This window comes from Pistacia vera, unplaced genomic scaffold, assembly GCF_008641045.1.
Source record: "Pistacia vera cultivar Batoury unplaced genomic scaffold, PisVer_v2 Contig866, whole genome shotgun sequence".
Classification (NCBI taxonomy): domain Eukaryota; kingdom Viridiplantae; phylum Streptophyta; class Magnoliopsida; order Sapindales; family Anacardiaceae; genus Pistacia; species Pistacia vera.
This window is the reverse complement of record NW_022196741.1, coordinates 354,091-374,376: the sequence shown is the minus strand read 5'-3', so window position 1 is coordinate 374,376 and position 20,286 is coordinate 354,091. Positions and strand designations below refer to the sequence as shown.

Below are 20,286 nucleotides of genomic sequence, written 5' to 3'. Positions count from 1 at the left end.
ACTAATCCAGTTAGCATACTTAAAGTCACCCAGTTGAGCACACACTGAAATAACACCATCCAAAGTAACTTCATCAGTTTCAACACCAGTATTTTGCGTGCTCTCAAAATGTTCGGAGGCCTAAATCCTGATCTCTCAGCTATATCACTAATCCAGTTAGCATACTTGAAGGCACCCAGTTGAGCACACACTGAAATAACGCCATCCAAAGTAACTTCATCAGTTTCAATACCGGTATTTTGCGTGCTCTCAAAATGTTCTGTCGCATCTCTAGGCTTAGCATTCCGTGCATAGTTGGTAACCATTGCAAGCCAAGCCACTATAACCCCATCAAATAATATAACAGCAGATTCCATATCCCACCTTGGCATATGCAATTATTAACTCACATCTTTCTCAGGTATTTCATCAAACATCTTACACCCACAATCCAAAAACTCACATTTCACATTTATAACAATCATGGTATTACCAACATATAGAGCACACACAAAATCACCAATCAAAATGGTCTGAACATATAATTTCCAGCCCAAAATCACATTAAGAACCTCACTACATGCATTTAAAAGCGCATAAAGCGTAAAAGAAATAGGTCAATACCTTCTCTCCTCGGACACCACACAACCAAATCGCTTACAAGCATCAAGCATCCTTGTGAGCAATAACCACAATTGAGAGCCACCCAAATAAAGTAGTTTCTATATTTCATCTATTAAAACTAAAACGACGGTAGGAATCCATGCGAACATTAATTTTAGGGAGCATGGGGATGAGTTTGGTCGAGGGCAGGGCAGAAGCAAATGCAGCCCAGGTCAAATTTTTTGAAAAAGAACCATGAGACTTGGCTGAGTTTAATAAAACTTGAAAACAAAAAAAAAAAAACAAACAATGGTTTTATATTTGATGTAGACTATTATTTGAAGAATAATCCCGTGTCTACTGACCAAAAACCATACAAGTATTAACTGACGTGACTGGCCTCTTTTATTGTCACGTCAGTTTCTCCCAAAAATTAAAAAAAAAAATTTAAAATTTTAATTATTAATACTTGGATTAGTACAATTTGATTAGTGCACATAACATTACTGTTATTTGAATAACATTAATACGATATCTTTCCATAATTAAAAACCTATTAATTTTATAACTCATATATTAAAAATAATTAACTTATTTTATATACATTTACATTAATTTTATTTAAAAAATTTATCATGTTTATTATTACGTATCAAATAAAAATTCATAATTCTTCCTTGATTATTACAATTTATATGTCAATCTTCACTAAAAAAATAATTATTTTTTCTCCAATAAAAAGAAAGTATATTACCACTTTTTAGTTTATTTATCAAATTAATTTACATGATTAAGATATATTTTCTTTTTTAATTTAGCTCTTGTTTCAAAAAAAATTTCCAACCTGCCAAAAGTAAATTCCTAATTTCACCTCTGAGGTTTTATTTTTTTAACTAAAGCGAGATAGTTTACACATATCTCAATTTCTCAATTAATTATCAAGAGAGGCTAACGCAGCATCACACTACTATCGTCCCCAACTTAAATTATCAATGCATCCATCTAAACCGGAGACCGTTCACTTATCCACGCAATCCCAATTGGTCTTAACCATATGAGCTAAAACACAGTTCAAAGTCTGTGACACAACTGAGCTTTTATAAATTAAATCTAAATGAAAAAGGCATATCTATACTGAAAGGCTAACAAGACGCCTTATATGTACATAATGTACAGCGCTTCATGTAAGCAGCGGTAACATAAATAGAAAACTACATCACACTATAGAAAATTGAGCTCTCATTCTAGTCTACATAATTTTGGACACAATGTTCAACACTACAGTTCTGGTTGAAATGGGATCTGCTTGATGGTTAAAAGTACCTTAAAATGCATCTAATGTGAGTGACTCTTAGACTTCTGTAAGACTTCTCTCAGTACTGTAGCTATTCTCTCTGCCATGTGCTCTTCTAAAAACATTTCTTTGACCCTCTTGTATCCTCTCTTCCCCATTGTAAGTCTCCGCTCGACATGAGTTGCAAGCTTCACAATGTTTTTAGCAAGAGGAGTGATCCCTTCTTTTCCAGCAGGATGCAGCAAACCAGTTGTTTCATTCACTACAATCTCTGTGGTGCCGCCAGCTGCTGTTCCCTGATATATCATAGGTTTTGGTTACAAGTCATATTTGTAATATCATAAACAAGCTCTCACTAATAGAACCTTAACAGAACACTACATAAATACACCAAGGAAAGTTCACTACATACCAGTACTGGTAACTGAAATGCCATGGCTTCAATGGTTATCCTCCCAAAGCATTCTCCTCGTGCCTGCGTGAAGTACAGGTGAGGGAAAGGCTCATAAAAATCCTATAAAAATACATTATAGAGAAATAAAAATGTCCAAAACAAGAACATTAATTAATTAACAAGAATAGAATCCAATAAAATGAAAAATTAAGATAATCATATACTGGTGCACCTAAAATAGGAGACACACAAAATCCATAAGCCACTGACCACAGATAAGAAAGAAGCCTTCATATGTGTTGTTATTACCTGTTCGGAGGACATGAAGTGGTTCACACAATAAACTTGGAATTCTTTTGTTAAATGTTTAAACTTATTGAAGCGAACAACCCTGTAATTTTTTTACAGCCCAAAAGTCTTGCTACTCAGATGCACAATCATGTTCTCTGAGTGTTCATGAATTTTGAATTATATTTTCGATTCTTTTTCGTATCATATGATTTCAAAATTGCTACAATGCCAATTCCTTCTAGCACATTGGAAATCTGAATACAAATCATACATGAGGGACTTTATCAAGTAACATAACACAAAATCCTCCTACCACCACAGCAAATACAGGGTGAGCCATTAACCAAGGCACAACTTACTTGTTGCCTGATATACATCCACATATATTGAATGAAAGTAAACATAAAATCACCTTTTATTAATATAATTCATAGTTTATAGATTCTTATTAAAAAAAAAAAAATTAAAGCATCAACAGGCACAGTAAACAAGAAACACACGGTTTCAAATAAATATCGAAGACAAAGAAGCTAGTAATTAGCTAATAATAATTTGGGGCAGATTTAACAATGAAATAAAGAAGGATACAGACACAAACAAAAGCACCTGTGAATTCTGAACTAGAACATCGATCGCAGCAAGATAAGGGGCCACTGTCAAAGTTTTATTCACAAAATGAACTCGATCTTGAATTTTCTTCTGTGCTACAAAGTTCCTTATTTCTGACTCAAACTTGGTCTGTGCATTCATGTCACTTCCTACAATCACTGCATGCATTGATGGCACCTGTAGCTTCTTTCCTTTTATCAATTCCAAGCTCTCATAAAAGGAACGAAGAAATAGATCCTGTCCCTTTCCACGTGAAACACCTGGGATTAAAAAGAACTTCAGTACTGTTTAATATAAACATAACTATTATTTTAATTTTTTAATAACACAAATATATAAATATATAACAGCATAAGAATTTAACCAGCACCCTTGGAGCAGTATCTTTATGATTGAAGGGAATGATAAGCAAGGTGGTGAATGTTTTTAGTGATAATGCATGACGACAGCAAGAAAAGGAAAATCAGAACCAAAAAGTGAACTGAAAACTAATTTTAGCATCCTCTTCAATTGGGCACATGCCACAAACACAAGGCAGTGATAATGTGTACAACTGAAAGAGTTGCAGTGGTTTGACAAACTCAACTAGCTCAATCAGAGCAAACAATCAATTTTAAGTGATGTAGTAACATGATCTAAATAAATGAAGATCATGTCTACAACTGAAAGAGCTGCAGTGGTGCGGCAAACTCTACTAGCTCAATCAGAGTGGACAATCAATTTTAAGTAAAGAAGTAACTTGATCTAAATAAATGAAGATGCAGCAGCAACAATATGGTCTCAGTAGCAAGGATCATACTATTTATTATGGCAAAAAGTAAATCTTCATTTCGCACTCCAAGAGATTCCCGGACATGCTCACGTAAAACTCTTTTTGCAATGCTGTCTTCAGCAGCTTCCATAAGTTCCTTGCTATTTCCAAGATGAACAACATAGGTCTCAGGCATTTTAATCCTGCACAGTCAAATTTGGAAAGGATATTTCAGTAAAGAACTCAGCCAAATGTCTAGGAAAAGATAAATAACACGGTAGAGTGAATGAGTGATTACATATTTGCATTTCAGGTTATAGTTTCTCAACACATTCAATCAACGGAATAGGCAGATCCTTGATTTCAGAAAATCTATGTGTGCGTTTGTTTCCTTTTTTTCAAAATACTCTATTCCTATTCTGAAAAAAATGCATATTTGTTTCCTTATTCTCAAAATCATATCCTATAATATTCAACCATTTAAAACCCCCATAGGTTTGTTAATTTAACTAAACACCCCCAACAAAAAAGTTTTATAAATTAAAAAAAAAAGACCGCCACCCACCCACATTTGTCAAATTCCGGCAACCACCGTCGGAAGGTAGCCAGAATCTGGCATAATAGTGCACTACCGGCTGGATCTAGCTGGTAGTGCACCGATCTGGCCTTTTCACAGCCAAGGCCACATCTGGCCATCAATGACGGCTAATATATGGCCATCGTTGACCATCAACAACGACCATATCTTTGGCCGTCAAATCCGACCGTAGATCTGGCATTTTCCGACCAGATTCGTGGTAGATCTACCCAGAAAATGTCATAGTAGCGCACGACCGGCCACCAGATTCCGGCCAGATTCCGACGGTGGTGGCCGGAATCTAGCAACTGTGGGTGGGTGAGAGTGTTTTTGTCAATTTATAAACTTTTTATTATTAAGGGTGTTTAGCTAAATTAACAAACCTAGAGGTTTTTTTTGTTAATTTTCAAATCCTACCTCGTAATAATAACCTAAATCAACTTAACAATAATATTTCAAAAATACTGCTCAAAATAATAAAACACACACACCCTATGATTTCTAGCTAAGATTAGCATTCAAGAATGCACTCCGATAATATTGTATTTAAACTAGCAGGATATTTTCAATTCAAGGCTAATTGTTATAAAAACTTTAACAAAAAGATCAAAAGGCCTGAAAGTAACTAAAAAACACCATTTAATTGGACAACAAAGTTAAAGTTAACAGTGAAATAGGGCAATTACTCTAATAACACTGACAGTAGAGTTGAGTGACATGTCATAACACTGAATATACTGTAACAACCCTAAAATAAATTATATTCCTACTTTGCCCTTCAACAAGAACAAAAAATCACATATAACAAGTTCCTCCTTCGTCAAACATCTTCTGAAAACCCATCTTCCACCTTCTGTTAGTCCATCGATTATCAAATCAAATTTGTGTGACCTTGACTTCTTGTTCTAAATCTATTTAAGTTCTTATTAACATGGATTAGAATCATAAACAGAAATAGAAGCTCCACTACAGATACTTGATTAGATTTAGGTATAGATAAAAGGATTTAAGGCACAAAATCATTAATAGAATTCCGCTCAATTCTCTAAATCCCATCACACCAGCTGCTCACGCTGTTCAGTCTTCCCTCATTACTGCTACACACACTTAACACTCTCTGTCTCACTTTTTTTTTCACTCATCTTGATTCATGATGAAAATTTTCCCAATTTTGACTGCCGCATAACTTTTAGTTTTATAAAAACAGGTTTAATATTGCATGTACCTTTCTTAGAGTTTGTTAAACAACAGGTAATACGTCTCAGATTTTATCATTAGCTTTAGTGCTATGTCTATATATTAATGATACTTATTATTTTATTTTCAGTCATCTTTCCTTCAATGGCCTTAATCACTACTAGACTTATTATAATATCATCATTTTCTGGGATAAGTTTTCCCTTGGGATTATTGCTCGATATTGCATTGCTTATGTATTTATTGTCAATGCCGCATTGACGGTTCATTACAATATGGTCAAATTGTATGCATCTGCCAATTTCATAGTAATTAATGTAAATCTTTTTCTTTGTTCAGTAGTTTCATATTCTTAGCTGATAGTAACAGTGGCACTTGGGTTTTATGTTTTTAGCAGGGAGAGAATGATCATGAAATTTATGAATCTGAGCAAACAGTGGGTCACACAGGTGAATTTACATTTTAACTTTCATTTATAGTAAGGAATTTCGGATGTCACCTGGAGCTCATATTATTTCATTCCGTTTTCAATTGAATTGGGTGTTCATTCCATCATGAGAACAAAACAATAATTCAATATATGACCATAACAGAGCTAACACCAGTGGGTAAAATAAAATATGTAAATAACTGTATCCTTGAAAGTAAAGGATGCAAATATGCAGTTTTCTTAGAGGATAATACCAAGGTTGCTGTTAAAAATTTGCTTAACAACAGGTATTAATTACATTGATTGTTTCTAAAGTTAGTTTTAACACATGTTTTAGTATTGCATGTAGTTTTCTTAAAATTTGAAGAGGCTTTTTTTATTTTATGGTGAGAAGTTGAGAAAAAGTTTTAAGGTTGAAGTGGAAGCAATTGGAAATTGGTCCACCACAGCTTAAAAAGTTGACTTATTGATCGAGCATTCAAGGGGTATTAGTTTGACCTTAGTTTCCTTACAGTTACTAAGTTACAAAACTATCCTAATTTACTGTTAACTTTAACTTTTTTGTTCAGTTTAAAGGCCCTTTTTTGTTAGTTTGTGGTCCTTCTGCTAAAGTTTTTTAATCAATTGGCCGTAGATTGATAATACCCCTGAAACTGACTGTATATGAAGGTTCGAAAGGGACATAACTGAAAGAATACTTTATTGTCTTGGCAACAATATGCTAAGAATTGCAGTGCAAATTAAAAAATACAGTGCATGACCAAAGTATCCAACATTTCATGCCCTTCTTAAATTTCCAAATTAAGAGATTTGTTGCACTTGAGCCTAATAACCTAGAAACTCTACACGTTTATAATTGAGAAATGTCTTCAAATGAAAACAAAAAAGAAATAATATTCTAAAGCTACTAAGAACATATGGCATGAGGGGGAATTTGTAAAGGCAACAAGATGGTAAACAAGAAAATTTTAGAAGTTTACCTCAACCGCTCCCGAGTCCTATTCTTCCAGTATTCTGCTGTAACATGCGAATCAATCATTGCACCAGCAACAAAAGGAAGGTGCTTGACATAATCCGGTTTGAAGTAATGCCCTCGCATCTCATGGATCCACCACAATACCTTTGGAAGAACGCGAGGAACAGCTTCCTTGAGAACAGCATCCAGCCATTTTCCAGCAACAGCAGTGTTCAAAACAACTAAATCTGCTTTTAGAGCCATACCCACAGCTTCTTGACCTTTTGCAGAGATGACCTAACAGTACTTATAAGGAATAATTAGAAACTAGGAAAAGATTTTAAATCATTTCGACCACTCATGAACAAGAGACAGTATGCTGAGCAATCATAAATGGGGCAAAATCTAAAATCATAAAATAACAATAAAAATAATTATTACCTAGACATATGATGCAAACTCTAAGCATGCTAAACCAAAGACTGCTTAAAGGATCGAAGGGCATACACACAGACACAGAGAGAAGGAGAGAGACTAGAACAACATTAACACAACAAAAGTGCTGCGGCAGTATTTACTATCGTGGATTAAAATAACCACATTTACAATAAATAGAAGTGATGTCACGTGTAAGATTAGTATCCACATCAGAAGGTAGTAAAAAATGAGAGGCTTAGCATCAGTAGGCCATTCACTTCAACATGATGCTGACGTTGCTGACTCACAGGAAAAGTTCACCACACAACTAGGGGTACCTACTTTTCCAAAAGTCAGATATCTGAGAAAATAAAGTAATTTACAAGCTCAGACCATACTTCTTAGCATAAAAGTTGTGTCTTTCCATTTCAGCTATCATAAAAAGATATCAGGGTGATAAGTTTAAACATAACTAGATATTTTGAAATAGCCAAATTGAGAACCAAAAGAATGGTAAATTTTCGTTCGAACTAGGAGTGGTTTTACTCGACTATATCTATACTAAAATGTCTGTCACTAGTCAACCTAAAACAATAATGGGTATGGGTCTATTCAGTTGATCTATATAGAATTGATATAGGGGTATCATAATTCATAAGTAAAGTGTTCATCTATAGATCCTAGAAAAGATGAAAATAAGGATGCATTGAGCTCACTTTCCTCTCCCAAGTGCAAGCCCCTTGAACTTCCCTCAAAAATAATATCCTACTTTAAGAAGAAAAGAGAAGACTCCAATCGGTAAACCACATCAGCATTTTACTTCTATTAGAAATGTTTTCTAGCTCTTCACACTTAAAAAAATTAATGAGATAGCATAGCAACATCATCGACAACAAAAATAATATTCAGAATAGAGAATTCTATTTCTCAGCTTTGAGAGTTAAATGTAATTTCTGAAAATATAGCATCAAGAACCACTTAAATACTGGATTAAATCAAAGAAGTAATAATAAAAAACCATAAAAATCAATTAAACAAAGTACAGATGTTAAATGCATAGTTAAGATATTTAAATTCTAACCTGTACCCCTCGGTCCAACATCTTATGTTCCAAACTGTATATCACCTCGTCTTCTTCAGATGGCTTCTGAATTGTCATCCAATAAACCTCAGTACCAACACCCCTTAATAGAAATGCTAGTTCCATCAGCAACAACGGACCACCTGAAAAAATATTACGAAAAACATAGGACATATACCAAAAAGGAAGTTTAAGGGAAAAATAAAAGAAAGGGGAAGATTTTCTCGTCAAATACTTCTAACATGGAAAAGTAAATTTAAGGAACCATTTTAAACATTTGTTACATATACTTCATGAAAATATATTCAGCCACATAAGCATTTATTACAAATGGCCAAAATGTTTAAAGAACTAAGATAGCATGCCAAGGGCTTACTAGGTACAAGGGTGTAATGTTACCCCACCCCGTCAGCTATTGGATTGCCCGCCTGGGCCATCCAATAGCTGGCAAGAGGGGGCAAAGTAAACGCCCTGCAACATACCATTCCCTTACTAGGTACAGGGGTGTAATGTTACCCCATCATGTCAGCCATTGGATTGCCCCTATTACTTTTTGGAGGAAGCAACCCAATAGCTGGCAACAGGGGGTAAAATAACCGCCATGCAACGTACCATTCCCCGACACCCCCTTGCTACAAACAAATGTTTGGTACACTGTTTTTTCAAACATATAACAACTTTATGGAAAGTCGCAACAACCTTTTGACGGTTACAAAAACATCAAAATTCTTTAAATGGCACATACTACAACAGTAACATTCTAAGAAAGATTCTTGTTGAATACGACAAAATATAGCAACTCTAGTTAGTCAATTTTGGGAATACAGATATAGCATTAAATGAGACTGTCCACATTCTGGAAGGATCAATTTATTCCGCATCCCAGAACTAGGGTTTTGACGACCTGTATTTGGTGAAAAAGGCATACAGCCTATATACATTAATACAGACAACCCAATATTGTGAACTTCCTAACATTACATTTGGACACACAGATGATAAACAACATGGACCCAAATTTTAATTGTCCAAATAAGAAGGAATAGATACTATGTGCTTGTTCATAATCTTCGAATTACCTCCTAAAATCTCAGAACTGAAAAAAATTGTACTTGAGAATACCGATGCACCAGCTCAAGATCATGAATTACTGGAATTTCACAGAGTTGATCAGATGGAATAATCTTAAAATCATGCAAGTTAGTTTTATTATGAAACTCAATATAGAGGGAGGACCCATTAATGTAACCACACGTGTTTCCCCAGTTTTACAAGAAATGAACTCACTTGTTTCATGCATACTATCTTAAGTGGATGAGCTAAGCCATAACCAACTTGAATTTATGTTTCCCGATCAATAACCAATGCATATTCCTTGAACATATTTTCATTAATCACTTATATTTAACTGACAATAGTTCTACTGTCTTTGCATGAATAAAACAGCTCAATTCAAGTCACGAATTTATGCATGACATTCTGTTAGCTCCACTAAACCATATCAATACTCCACTTCACTCAAGAGATAGCAAAAGCCTGTCTACAGTTATGTATAAAAATCGTCTATAAATCCTCTCCTAACAAATTATGCATAAAACACAGAACCAACATGCCAAACAGGTGTGCTTTATAGCGCTGAGGCTATAAAAACAATGTAAATCTTATTAAATGAAAATTAATAAACACTGATTAAACAGTTAGTTACTTGATAAACTACATAATTAGAAAACAATCTTTGAAAAATGAAAGTGATAGTGAACTGAATGATGATAAGAGATGAAAAGCTACCAGAAAGTGATAGCTCGTGAGAAACCAAGAGAACGAGTTTGGACTTCATGAAACTGAGGGGGCTAGGTTTAGCAGAGATTTGCGGAACTGAGTTAACTCGTTTCTCGGCAAGTTCCAGGTGGTGATCGCAGGGATCGAAGGCAGCTCTGATAAAGAAGGCAATCACCGTCGAGATGGAGAGCATGATAAGCAGAGCCAGAAGCCATCGTTTCTGCAACGGGACCCACCACCCAGCCGAGTGCTTCGCCATCTCTTCTTCTTCTTGTTGTTCCGGTTGCAACAGGAGCTTGAGTTGAGTTAGAGAAGTTTGTCTTTACCAGTATCGGCATTTTAGGGTTTCGATTAGTGCCTTTGGGATGTGGTGGTGAATTGTGTACATTTGGCTTTGTGAGCTGTGACACTTGTTAAGAAGAGGTTCGCGCAGACTGCTGTAGCCGAAGTCGGTTACAATTTCAAATTCAAATTGATTGTTGGCTGTAGCGTAACTTGGATTTGATCAAATGAAATCGTGAAATGAAAATCAAAATGTTAATACTAAGATCGTTTGCTGTTGAGAAGCAAGTAATACCCAGATTAGGTACAATCATATTTGCTGTGGTAAGAGGCCATACGAAAAGTGAAAAAAATATGACAGGTAAATAAATAAATAATAATACCTATCTTAATGGAGAAGAAAGTGAAAAAAAAAAATATACTTAATAAATATCATCACTAATTTTAAGAAATTTCTTCATTTAAACAAACTTAATAATACCTATCGTATTGGGCTACTATTGACTAAACGAACTCCTATGTTTAAACCAAAATGTAGTTTAAATTTATATTTCTTAATTTAACATTAATTTAAATGATATTTATTCATTTAAACAAGTGTTTCATCTTAGTTATTGTAATTTATTCATTTAAACCACATTTTAATTTTCAAGTGGAGTTATCGTATTACTAGTTTAGGATATATCTTTTTATTCATATGTATTCTTTCCGGAGTAATATGGGCTAATGGGGTATAAGGATCATATTGGAATAGACCAATGGAAACGTGGGCATTTATTATATAAACTATATTTGGGATTTAATTAATGGATAATGTAGCATAAAATAGTCGAGAGAGTGAAAGTATATAATCAAATTTATTAAGAATTTAATATCTCAATTAATGAATAATTTACTGATAATAATATATGATTAAAATGATTTTTTGAGTAATATATTTAAAAATCTTTATTAATAATTAGTATATTATTTAAGAGATATAGATTTAGAATCGCTATTCAATTATTAATATGGATAACTATTAAAACTTTTATTGACTAATAATTTTAGAATCTAAAGAAATTAATTGTTAAATAATCCTAAAAAATAAAAAAAAACAACAACAGCGGAAGTTACAACTTACAACACGATAGTTCCATTTATGCACTCGCCGGCATACGAGGGTAATTGAGTCATTAAGATTACCGGCAGTTTAATTGATCTACACTCCCGCTGTTCCAGCTCCAGCAAAGAAAGGTTTCGCATTCAGGTAACACACGAAATGTCACAGTTTCCTGCGGCAAAATTTGTTGTTTGAAAACAGTTTTACTTGTTACATTTCATAGCGACGTGTTTCAGCTGCACACGGCAAACAGACTCAGTTTTTCCGATTGCCGAAAATAAATTGTTGGCTTTATTTCTACGCCGTATTATTGAAATTTTAAGTAGAAATTTTGTCCATCGAAGCGAAAGCGATGCGGAGTGTGAAATGCTTTCTAACCGTGCGTTTAGTGAATAACTTATGGGTAATACTCACAGGTAAGACTGCCTTTTAATCATGTAGATTATTTCATTTTGCCCTGTGGTTGTGTTTATGATTAATTGTTTTCGTTCAGCTGTTGTTATAATGGGATTCCGAGCTGTTGCAGTTGTAGTGCCGAGATCCAATTGCTACGCTCTCGATAATTCTAGTCGTATTGTTGATTTTGTATCCTAAATTACTGAAAAGTGTCAAAGCCAAGCATCCTGAAATTCATCCTTTGTTAGTTTCTTGTATGCTGCTATATGATTCACGTAAATTTCGGTTAAATGTTTGATGAGGTTGTTTTCACTTAAGTTGTCAATCAGAGTAGCTGGATCGGACAGTATTTTGAGTATGGAGATAAGGTAATGTCCTCACCTAACTTTTGTAACAATGATGGGCATATATTCTTTTCAAATTAGCTGAGTGTCAAGAGAGAATTACATCTTAAGCTTCTCATGCTACAGGGTGGTGATTTGGTGGTTCGATTTTGCAAAGATGTAGAGAATAGATCACAAGCGGTAGTCTTGAACACCATATTCTCAAGTGCTAAGCTATTCTGCTTTTTCTTCCTTGCTATTAATTACCTATGCTAAGTTGGAACAAATTACTTTTATACATGTACTTAAACAATGTCAATTGTTTAGTGGACACCACCATTTAATTGGGAAAGGAAGATATTTATGATTGCTCGCAAAGTATTTCTAGGCATTATGTAGTTGAGTTTTCTACAACTTGAGACATGCATGGCATAGCCTGACTGTTTCATTTTAACTACTTTAATAGGTGCTTGGGAACTGATAAACTATATGGAGAACAACTGCATTTGCATTTTATTGGTCTCATCAACCCTTTTTTTTTTAAGCATAGAAGTCTCAAGAAGTTAACCGCTTGTGCAACTAAAACGATGTTGAGAAGTTCTCTCTCCATTTCTTCCTTCTTTCCATTTTGTTTTTGCAAAGAAGTTCTCTCTTTGTTTCTCTATCTCTCGCATTCGCTCTTAAAGAAGAAAAATTGTCAATATGAAGCTAAACAATACACCTAAGAGTGGAGTATGCACTCAGACAATGTCATTCAGAAATTTGGTCAACGTGACCCTAAAGCCAGAACTCAGATTCAGTATCCACAAGTTATAAATAAAACTGATATATATACTAACAAGTAATTGAAAATATAGATTTGAGTTTTTTATTTGTCTATTTCCATCATAATGGTGATGGTAATTGTTTATATTAGGTATGACATTGCCATTATGTGGCAAAGGGTTTTTATTGATGTTTGATGAGAGCATTACTAGATGCTCAATATGGCAAAAAATGATTGAATGGGACTGTTTTGATAGCAGTGGATATTGTCTTCACTGTGAGAGAATTTTGCACTCTGCAGTTATGTACATTAATAATGCTTTATTTAGGTTTAAGAATTTCTACATTTTGATCTATTACTGAACAATGTTAAAGCTGTTTGTTCTATTAAGTTTCAATGCATTCAAAAATCATTTCAGTTCTCTGTTTACATTATACATACTCTCAAGTGATGTGAAAAAAATTTACATTGTGTTAACATGCTCAGAATTTTGCAGGAGGGATACATAGATTTTGGCCGATTTAATAAGTTCAACCATTTTGTTCCTGGTTCAGGCTACGTTGACTTTGTTCAAGTAAAGCCCCGTTCAAACACAATTGTTGTGCTTAGTATTATTCATACATAGTTGGCCTTTTCTGTGCGGTTTGATTTCCTTTTGCATAATGGGTAGGAAAGCCCAGATTGTTAAAGGCTCTCTCTCTCGTTGTGTTGGTGGGGATTAGTAACATCATGATAAGATCTAAGACTCAAAACACTAATAAGAAGTATTTTGAATCCATTGAAGAAGAGAAAAAGTCAAAAAGTGAAAGAATATGCTAAATAGGAAGATAAATTTGGCTTGTTTTGCATTGTTAAAACAGAAAGAGAAGGCTTTTTGGGTAAATCGCAATTCTCTTGGTGCATTTGAGATCCATTTTTCTGCCAATCCAAGAGAGGAGCTAATATCCAGAATCTCATGAGCATGATAGTCTAAGTATGATACCTGAAGTGCAAGAAACTAATTGTTACACAATGAAATCGTTAATGATGGAGTTATATGATTGTTCTTATTATATTAAAAGGTTCAATCTACAAGTATTTTGCAATTATTTTGTGTTCACGCACAACCCCCCTGCGAATGTGTGTGGAAAGAAAAAATTGCTTTTAGAACTAGTTTCAAATTGTCCCTCTTCTCTTCCGTCCATCTCTCATTCAATTTCTGCACAAGACTGGGAAGTCATTCCTTCAGTCCCTGGGAATTCAAGATTTTTGATTTGTCTGCTCACTGTGGGTTATCAGAGAGTTTCAAACTATTGCCAAACTCTAAACTAAAATTTGGACATTTCTATGTTATTACCTGTAAAATTAAAAATTTTCTAAGTCATACTTACTATGAGATTTGTGGACTGCAATATATTTAAATTTCCTTGTGTTTCTAGGGGTTTTACAATGGTGACCTTTCGAAGTGTGAGCGAAGTTATGACAAGATGGGACGTACAGCTCAGGTTTGTTGTTAAGAATTGTGGGAATCACATAGCTTTATTGTTTCTTCAAGTTCATTAGTGGTTTTGACATTTTTTATTGTACATCATTGTTCTGATATATGCAATTGATGTACCTTTTGGTATGTAATTTCAGGTAAATGTTATTTGCGGGAATTGTTTAAGCGGACAATGTAAAGGTTGGTAGATCTTCATTTTGAGTTTCAACATCATGTTCATGTGCATGGAGTTTGATACGGGTGGAGCTAGAAATTGTCATTTACAGGGGTCATGGCATAAAAATGGAATAACTGTGAAGGGCATGTGAGCCAAAGGGGGTATAAAAAAGTATTATTTAAAAGGTTAAATGTATAAAGAAATCTTCTTCTTCTTGGGGGCTGGGGGCTGGTTCTCTCTGGCCTGTATATGACCGGATGCCACCCTTCCGTGACAATTTGGCATCTTGTGAATTTCTCTTTGATTTAACTGAGCTCTATCTTCCATTCTTTGGAGCAGTCAAATAATGTATAAAGGAAATGTGGAAAGCATTGTAACAACAGGAAGAAAATATCTCAGTAAAAGGTTATACTTGATCTTTCAACTTGTTAAAGAAAAAACTATGGAAAAATTCAAATGAATAATTAGATTGAAAGAGAATTTGGTGAACTTATGTTCTGAACAAAGCATCATTTTCTTTGTTCAACTTGACACGCATCCACTCTGTCTTCATTGGTTGGGGACTGGCTATGTGAAGAGATAGGACTTCAAACAACGAATCTGATTATATGAAATTACAAGATTGAAATCTACAAATATATGAATTCCTTTCATTTTCTTTTGCTGGTCTTCCATTATCCTGATAAATGCTAACAAATCTTTTTGTTTAACCTAGACCCTGCTGATTTATTTTTTCGAATTTTTTTTTTTTAAGCTGAAAACTGATTCGTTGCACTCTTACAATATTTTTAAATTCTCACGTCTTTGGTGTCTTTGTAAGTTGAAGTAACTTAAGACCTATGTTGTTATCTTTTTTCTTTATCTCAGGTGGACTTGGATGCATTTGCAATGTTACTTATGATGAGCCAAAGTGCAGGTCATCTTTGCAACAACTTATGTTATATTACATCCATTTTTTTAGTTTTTAGAATGTAGATTACAATTCATTGGTTATATAAATGAAGTTATTACTTCTATGATATCAATGTTAGAAATTGGAGTTATTTGCTGAAGATGCATTAGTGAGGAAATAGAGACCCTCTTTATATTGAAACGTTTGAGAGCTTCATAGAAAATTTGAAACTTCATAATAAATTTTTGTAAGTGCAGTTATATAGATGGGTCTCTTGGTATACATTTGACAACATGGATTTTTCTTCCTTGGAATTTGGATTGTGTACTTACGAAAGTGAAAAATGTGGAGCACGAGATGGTTTTGACATTTTTCATGGATTATTATGTTTCATATTTCTGCTCGGACTTTTAGTATATTAGATTAAGGGTATTGAAATTACATAAAGATTAATATGATTTATTTTTAAGCCTTGTAGCAGTGAAGTGGTTTGGAATGCTAGAGATCTGGGTTATGAAATATAACGGATGAGAATTGTTGCTTTTAGGGAAAACTAGAAAAAAAGAAAAGCTAGTCTCAGTATTTATAAATTTAATTGATAAAGATTCTTCTATAATTTTGAGAAAATTGCTGACTTATTTGTTATTTATTTTCCAAGAAATTGGAAAGTCTAATGTTTTAACTTATTTAAATGTTTCTTATTTCAACTGTTGCAGAGTATTTGTTGAACTTGCAATTCCATGTGAGAAACCAGGTCCCCGGGTATTTGAGGGCTTCACTGTTGGCTTTCATCCACGATCATGGGAAATTGTAAGAAATTATATAAACCTCACTTATATATGTTAGTTTGTTCAGAGAACAGGAAAAAAATTTATGAAGGAATTACTTGAACTTTTGAAGGTTTACAATGGCATGACTCAACTGGGTTTTGAAAGGGCTCGTGATGATTTCAGGTATGTGATCTGTATTATGATTATTGTCTATATTTTATTCTTTGACTGAAATTTATTTTATTTTGATGTCTCACCATGCAGCTTTAAGACTGAACAGACCCATGTGGCCCTATATATAACTGCTATTGCTTCTGTTTCCACTTTGGTGGAAAAACCTAGTTTTAAGGTACCCTATTTCCTGTTAGTCTAGTGGAAGTGAAATCTTTTACCACTGAATAAATTTGCTTAATCTTTTCATCTCTGTTTATTTGTGTGTGTTCTCAGGTTTTTCCAGAAAAGGGTCTCAAGGTCAGCCTATCCGGCTCAGCGGCAATGGGGAGCCATCCTACAACTTTGTCACCCACAATACTGATTGTGAATTGGAGATGTAGGGGTGTTACTTCTTGCTGTGATGTTGATATGCCTCTTCATCTATTATCTTTTGAATCTCACTTTTAACTTTTGCAGGTGAGAGGGCTAGTGATAGTCTGTATGACGTTAATATCACCATACCAGTCAAGGGCTATGACCCCATTCAGTTTGTTCTTACAAAAATGTGTGGTAAGTTCATATTTGATTCACTGGGCTAAGTTGCTCTCTCTCATTCTGCTCATCCTGCTGGTACACTTTGTGAACAGTTGTTCTTTGTACTTGGATGTGAACGTTCTTTTGCAGTTATGTGATTCTGTTTGCTATAGAACTTGCCCCTTTATATCTATTTGTAATGTCCCCCTAAATATCCGCCAAATCTGAACGAGTTCCTAAATAATGTCAGATATTTTCCTGAATTGTGTCACAGATGGATATTTCTATAAATAAGCAATAAGAAAAGATGATAGAGAGAAAAATATTTGTTAGGTTAGGTGTTAGTACCAAACCTTGTGTTGTTGCCTTCAACTTAAGTTAAGTTTCTGGTTGATTTTTCATGTTATGTTCTAATTTTTTTGAACTAAATTATTGTAACTTTGCAGAATATAGGCAGGATCAAGAAGCGGATCCTATGCGGGGATGGGCTATTTTTGGAGTGATCTCTTGCATGTATGGCAACTCTCATTCATGTTGTGCCATAGAAGAATTTAGAGCATGTTTCAGATTATTCAAAGTGAAATAATTGCCATATGATGCTAGCATCTAAATCATTTGCAGTGTGGTCTACCTTTATTGTGTTTGCCAACTCATAGATTGCCAAATATAAAAGTAGGGAAGGACAAAACTTTGTGAAATGTTAACAGGAGATAATGTAGGAAATGGTCAATATGAGACTTTTGGGGTGTAAAGTTGCCAATTCCTGGTTGAAAACTGTCATATGGTTCTCTTTACTAGTAATAAAGATAAAAGTGTACCTTAACTAGTTCATTATGTAGGCTTTCAGCGGTTTCATATTTAATTAGAATGGTGTTGAGTTCTATTCATTGAACTTAAGAGTAAATTCCTATAAATCTAAATTTCTTTGATTGTTAAGATTTAAAGTATAGGAATTATTTAACCTCATCCATGTTTTTATCATCTTTGAATAAAATTTCCTCTACAACTTATAGATAAATGCAATTGTGTGTTTTTTGTTTCAATGATATTTTAACTTTAAAATTGGATGAATGGTCATGGAGCAGATTCATCATCTCATCAGCCATATTCTGTTGTGGCGGTTTCATTTACAAGACACGAGCAGAGCAACTGGTAGGTGTTTTGAATTGTCTCTCTTTCTTCTCTATTCTTTTAGTTCATTTATTTATCTGTCATAGTTTATAAACATTTATGTCTACTTATCTACTTAAATTTGATTGTATGCAGCGTGGGATTGATGCATTGCCAGGCATGACAATTCTTTCTGCATGCTTAGAAACTGTGAGTAATCATTTTTTGCCTAAGTTGACATTAATTTGATTTGAGAATCGAAGGTCTGTTTGGACAAACTAATATGACCAAATATGATATTGTCAAGACCTACTGTTGATTTGAGAAAAAGCTATGCCATAGCCTTGATAAGAAAAAAAATGTGAAATATGATTTCGTATCATATGAGTAAAATCCTCATTCTTATACGTAGTTGCTAAGATGGTGGTTATTTATTTTTGGTTCAAATTATTATATGATCATTTTAAGCTCCCCAAAGTGTTCAACTAAATGTTAAAAGGACCTTGCTAAGCGAGGCAACTGATCTCAATCAGTTCTCAACTGCCCAAGTGCCCATTCTGACTTCTCCATTTGGAATACAATTTTCTGTCTCAAGTGCAATCTAACACTTGGTTGAATTTTGGGATGTTATAATAGGCGAGTGGAGCAGGACAAAGTTACTCACGACCAGAAGACTTTAACGGTTCCTTTACCAATCAGGCCTCCTGGGAACGGCCTCCTGCATCTGCTCAAGCAACATGGAGATCAAATGAAAGTAAATATGGGTCAATTTGAACTTACTCACCTTGCTATTTTTAAGGTCTGCAAATTGACATAGAGCCAAAAAAAGGAAATGAACATTTCAGTCAACTCTCGTGAAGTAAATTTACACGTAGGAACCTGAATCTCATATACATAAATGTTTTATTAGGCTTTTTTTTTTTTTTTTTTTTTTAATAATTCGTTTATCTTGTTTTTTTGATCTTGTAAGCAGAGTAGCCACAATTTGTGATCCAACTTTTTCGAATATTTTTTTCAAACATCCGAATATGAAGTAAGCTATCTCTTATATATAATTTTTACTTCAAAATTAATAGAAAGAATGCATCTGCTTCAATTCATTCCGCATTAACCTTTGGCAAGAAGCTGGTGAAATTTTGGCTTTTATGGGTGCCTTCCCTAAAATTATTGTCACTGGGAATGCTACCAGTTTGGGAAGTCCTTTCATAAGAGGCTACATTTGTGTTAGAGATACAGTGATTGGATGGGAAAAAAGAAAAAAAAAAAACACACACATATATATATATACACTAATCACTTCGAACTCCAGGTAAAAACTCTAGTAAATAGTAGTCAATTTTATTAACAATCCATAATTGTGAGAACTTACTCAGAGAACTTTATTAAATCATCCTTTTATTCTTTTATCATAAAAAAAACTCAAATTTAAAAGATTATGTCTCTTTACTCTTTTATTATCAAATTATCTACCAGTGGATAATAATCTATTATATAAAGCCTTTAGTATAACCTATTTAGGGAGAAATTCAATCATGTAAATTCCATACGTACCTTATCTAGTTCCTGTAGACGAATTGTCGGCTGACAATCAGCGTCTAGAAGTCTTGAAAATTATTTGAGCCAACAGGATTCACATGAATATATAGATTTTACCATGATTACTGTTGAGTTGCCCATGTTACAAACATCGACAAGGAAGTGAGGGACACCGGACACGGACAGGGACAAGCAAAGCAAACGAATTCCAATGTTTTGATTGAGATACAGTGACCAGTCAAATCATGCTACGTTGCATGAACCTACCATAAAAAAAGCTAGTTTTGAGTATTTTAAAGCATCGCGGGTTGCCGCGTGCACGGGCAGCAGAATTTGTTTAAAAAGAAATATGGCTCATGGGTCCATGGGTCATGGCTGCTACCAACTTGCCACATTAAAAAATAAGAGTAAACAACATGATCTCACCC

At 34.1% G+C, this 20,286-nt stretch overlaps 2 protein-coding genes across 4 annotated transcripts; one reads left to right on the top strand and one right to left on the bottom strand.

The window, feature by feature from the left end:
* Positions 1 to 1,649: 1,649 nt before the first annotated feature.
* LOC116118943 lies at positions 1,650 to 10,993 on the bottom strand. Its single transcript, XM_031404892.1, has 7 exons — positions 10,367 to 10,993; positions 8,579 to 8,721; positions 7,106 to 7,377; positions 3,970 to 4,124; positions 3,168 to 3,430; positions 2,289 to 2,351; positions 1,650 to 2,172 (listed from the first exon to the last, which is right to left on the bottom strand). Exons 1-7 carry the CDS (start codon positions 10,614 to 10,616, stop codon positions 1,918 to 1,920), a joined length of 1,401 nt encoding a protein of 466 aa, XP_031260752.1. The 5' UTR covers positions 10,617 to 10,993; the 3' UTR covers positions 1,650 to 1,917.
* A 757-nt stretch (positions 10,994 to 11,750) lies between these two features.
* LOC116118953 lies at positions 11,751 to 19,363 on the top strand. 3 transcript variants are annotated; one of them, XM_031404910.1, is made up of 18 exons: positions 11,751 to 11,888; positions 11,965 to 12,157; positions 12,235 to 12,326; positions 12,467 to 12,505; positions 12,608 to 12,661; positions 13,723 to 13,800; positions 14,645 to 14,710; positions 14,844 to 14,886; positions 15,731 to 15,779; positions 16,472 to 16,565; positions 16,656 to 16,708; positions 16,790 to 16,874; positions 16,973 to 17,075; positions 17,156 to 17,248; positions 17,659 to 17,725; positions 18,298 to 18,364; positions 18,479 to 18,532; positions 18,959 to 19,284. In XM_031404910.1, the coding sequence occupies exons 2-18, from the start codon at positions 12,094 to 12,096 to the stop codon at positions 19,094 to 19,096; spliced, it is 1,239 nt and encodes a 412-aa protein (XP_031260770.1). In that variant the 5' UTR covers positions 11,751 to 11,888; positions 11,965 to 12,093; the 3' UTR covers positions 19,097 to 19,284. The 3 variants fall into 3 exon arrangements, 2 of the variants coding, with proteins under 2 accessions (XP_031260770.1, XP_031260771.1); XM_031404911.1 differs by having other exon boundaries at positions 11,779 to 11,888; positions 11,978 to 12,157; XR_004126250.1 differs by adding an exon at positions 19,296 to 19,363 and having other exon boundaries at positions 11,783 to 12,157; positions 18,959 to 19,193.
* Positions 19,364 to 20,286: the final 923 nt, after the last annotated feature.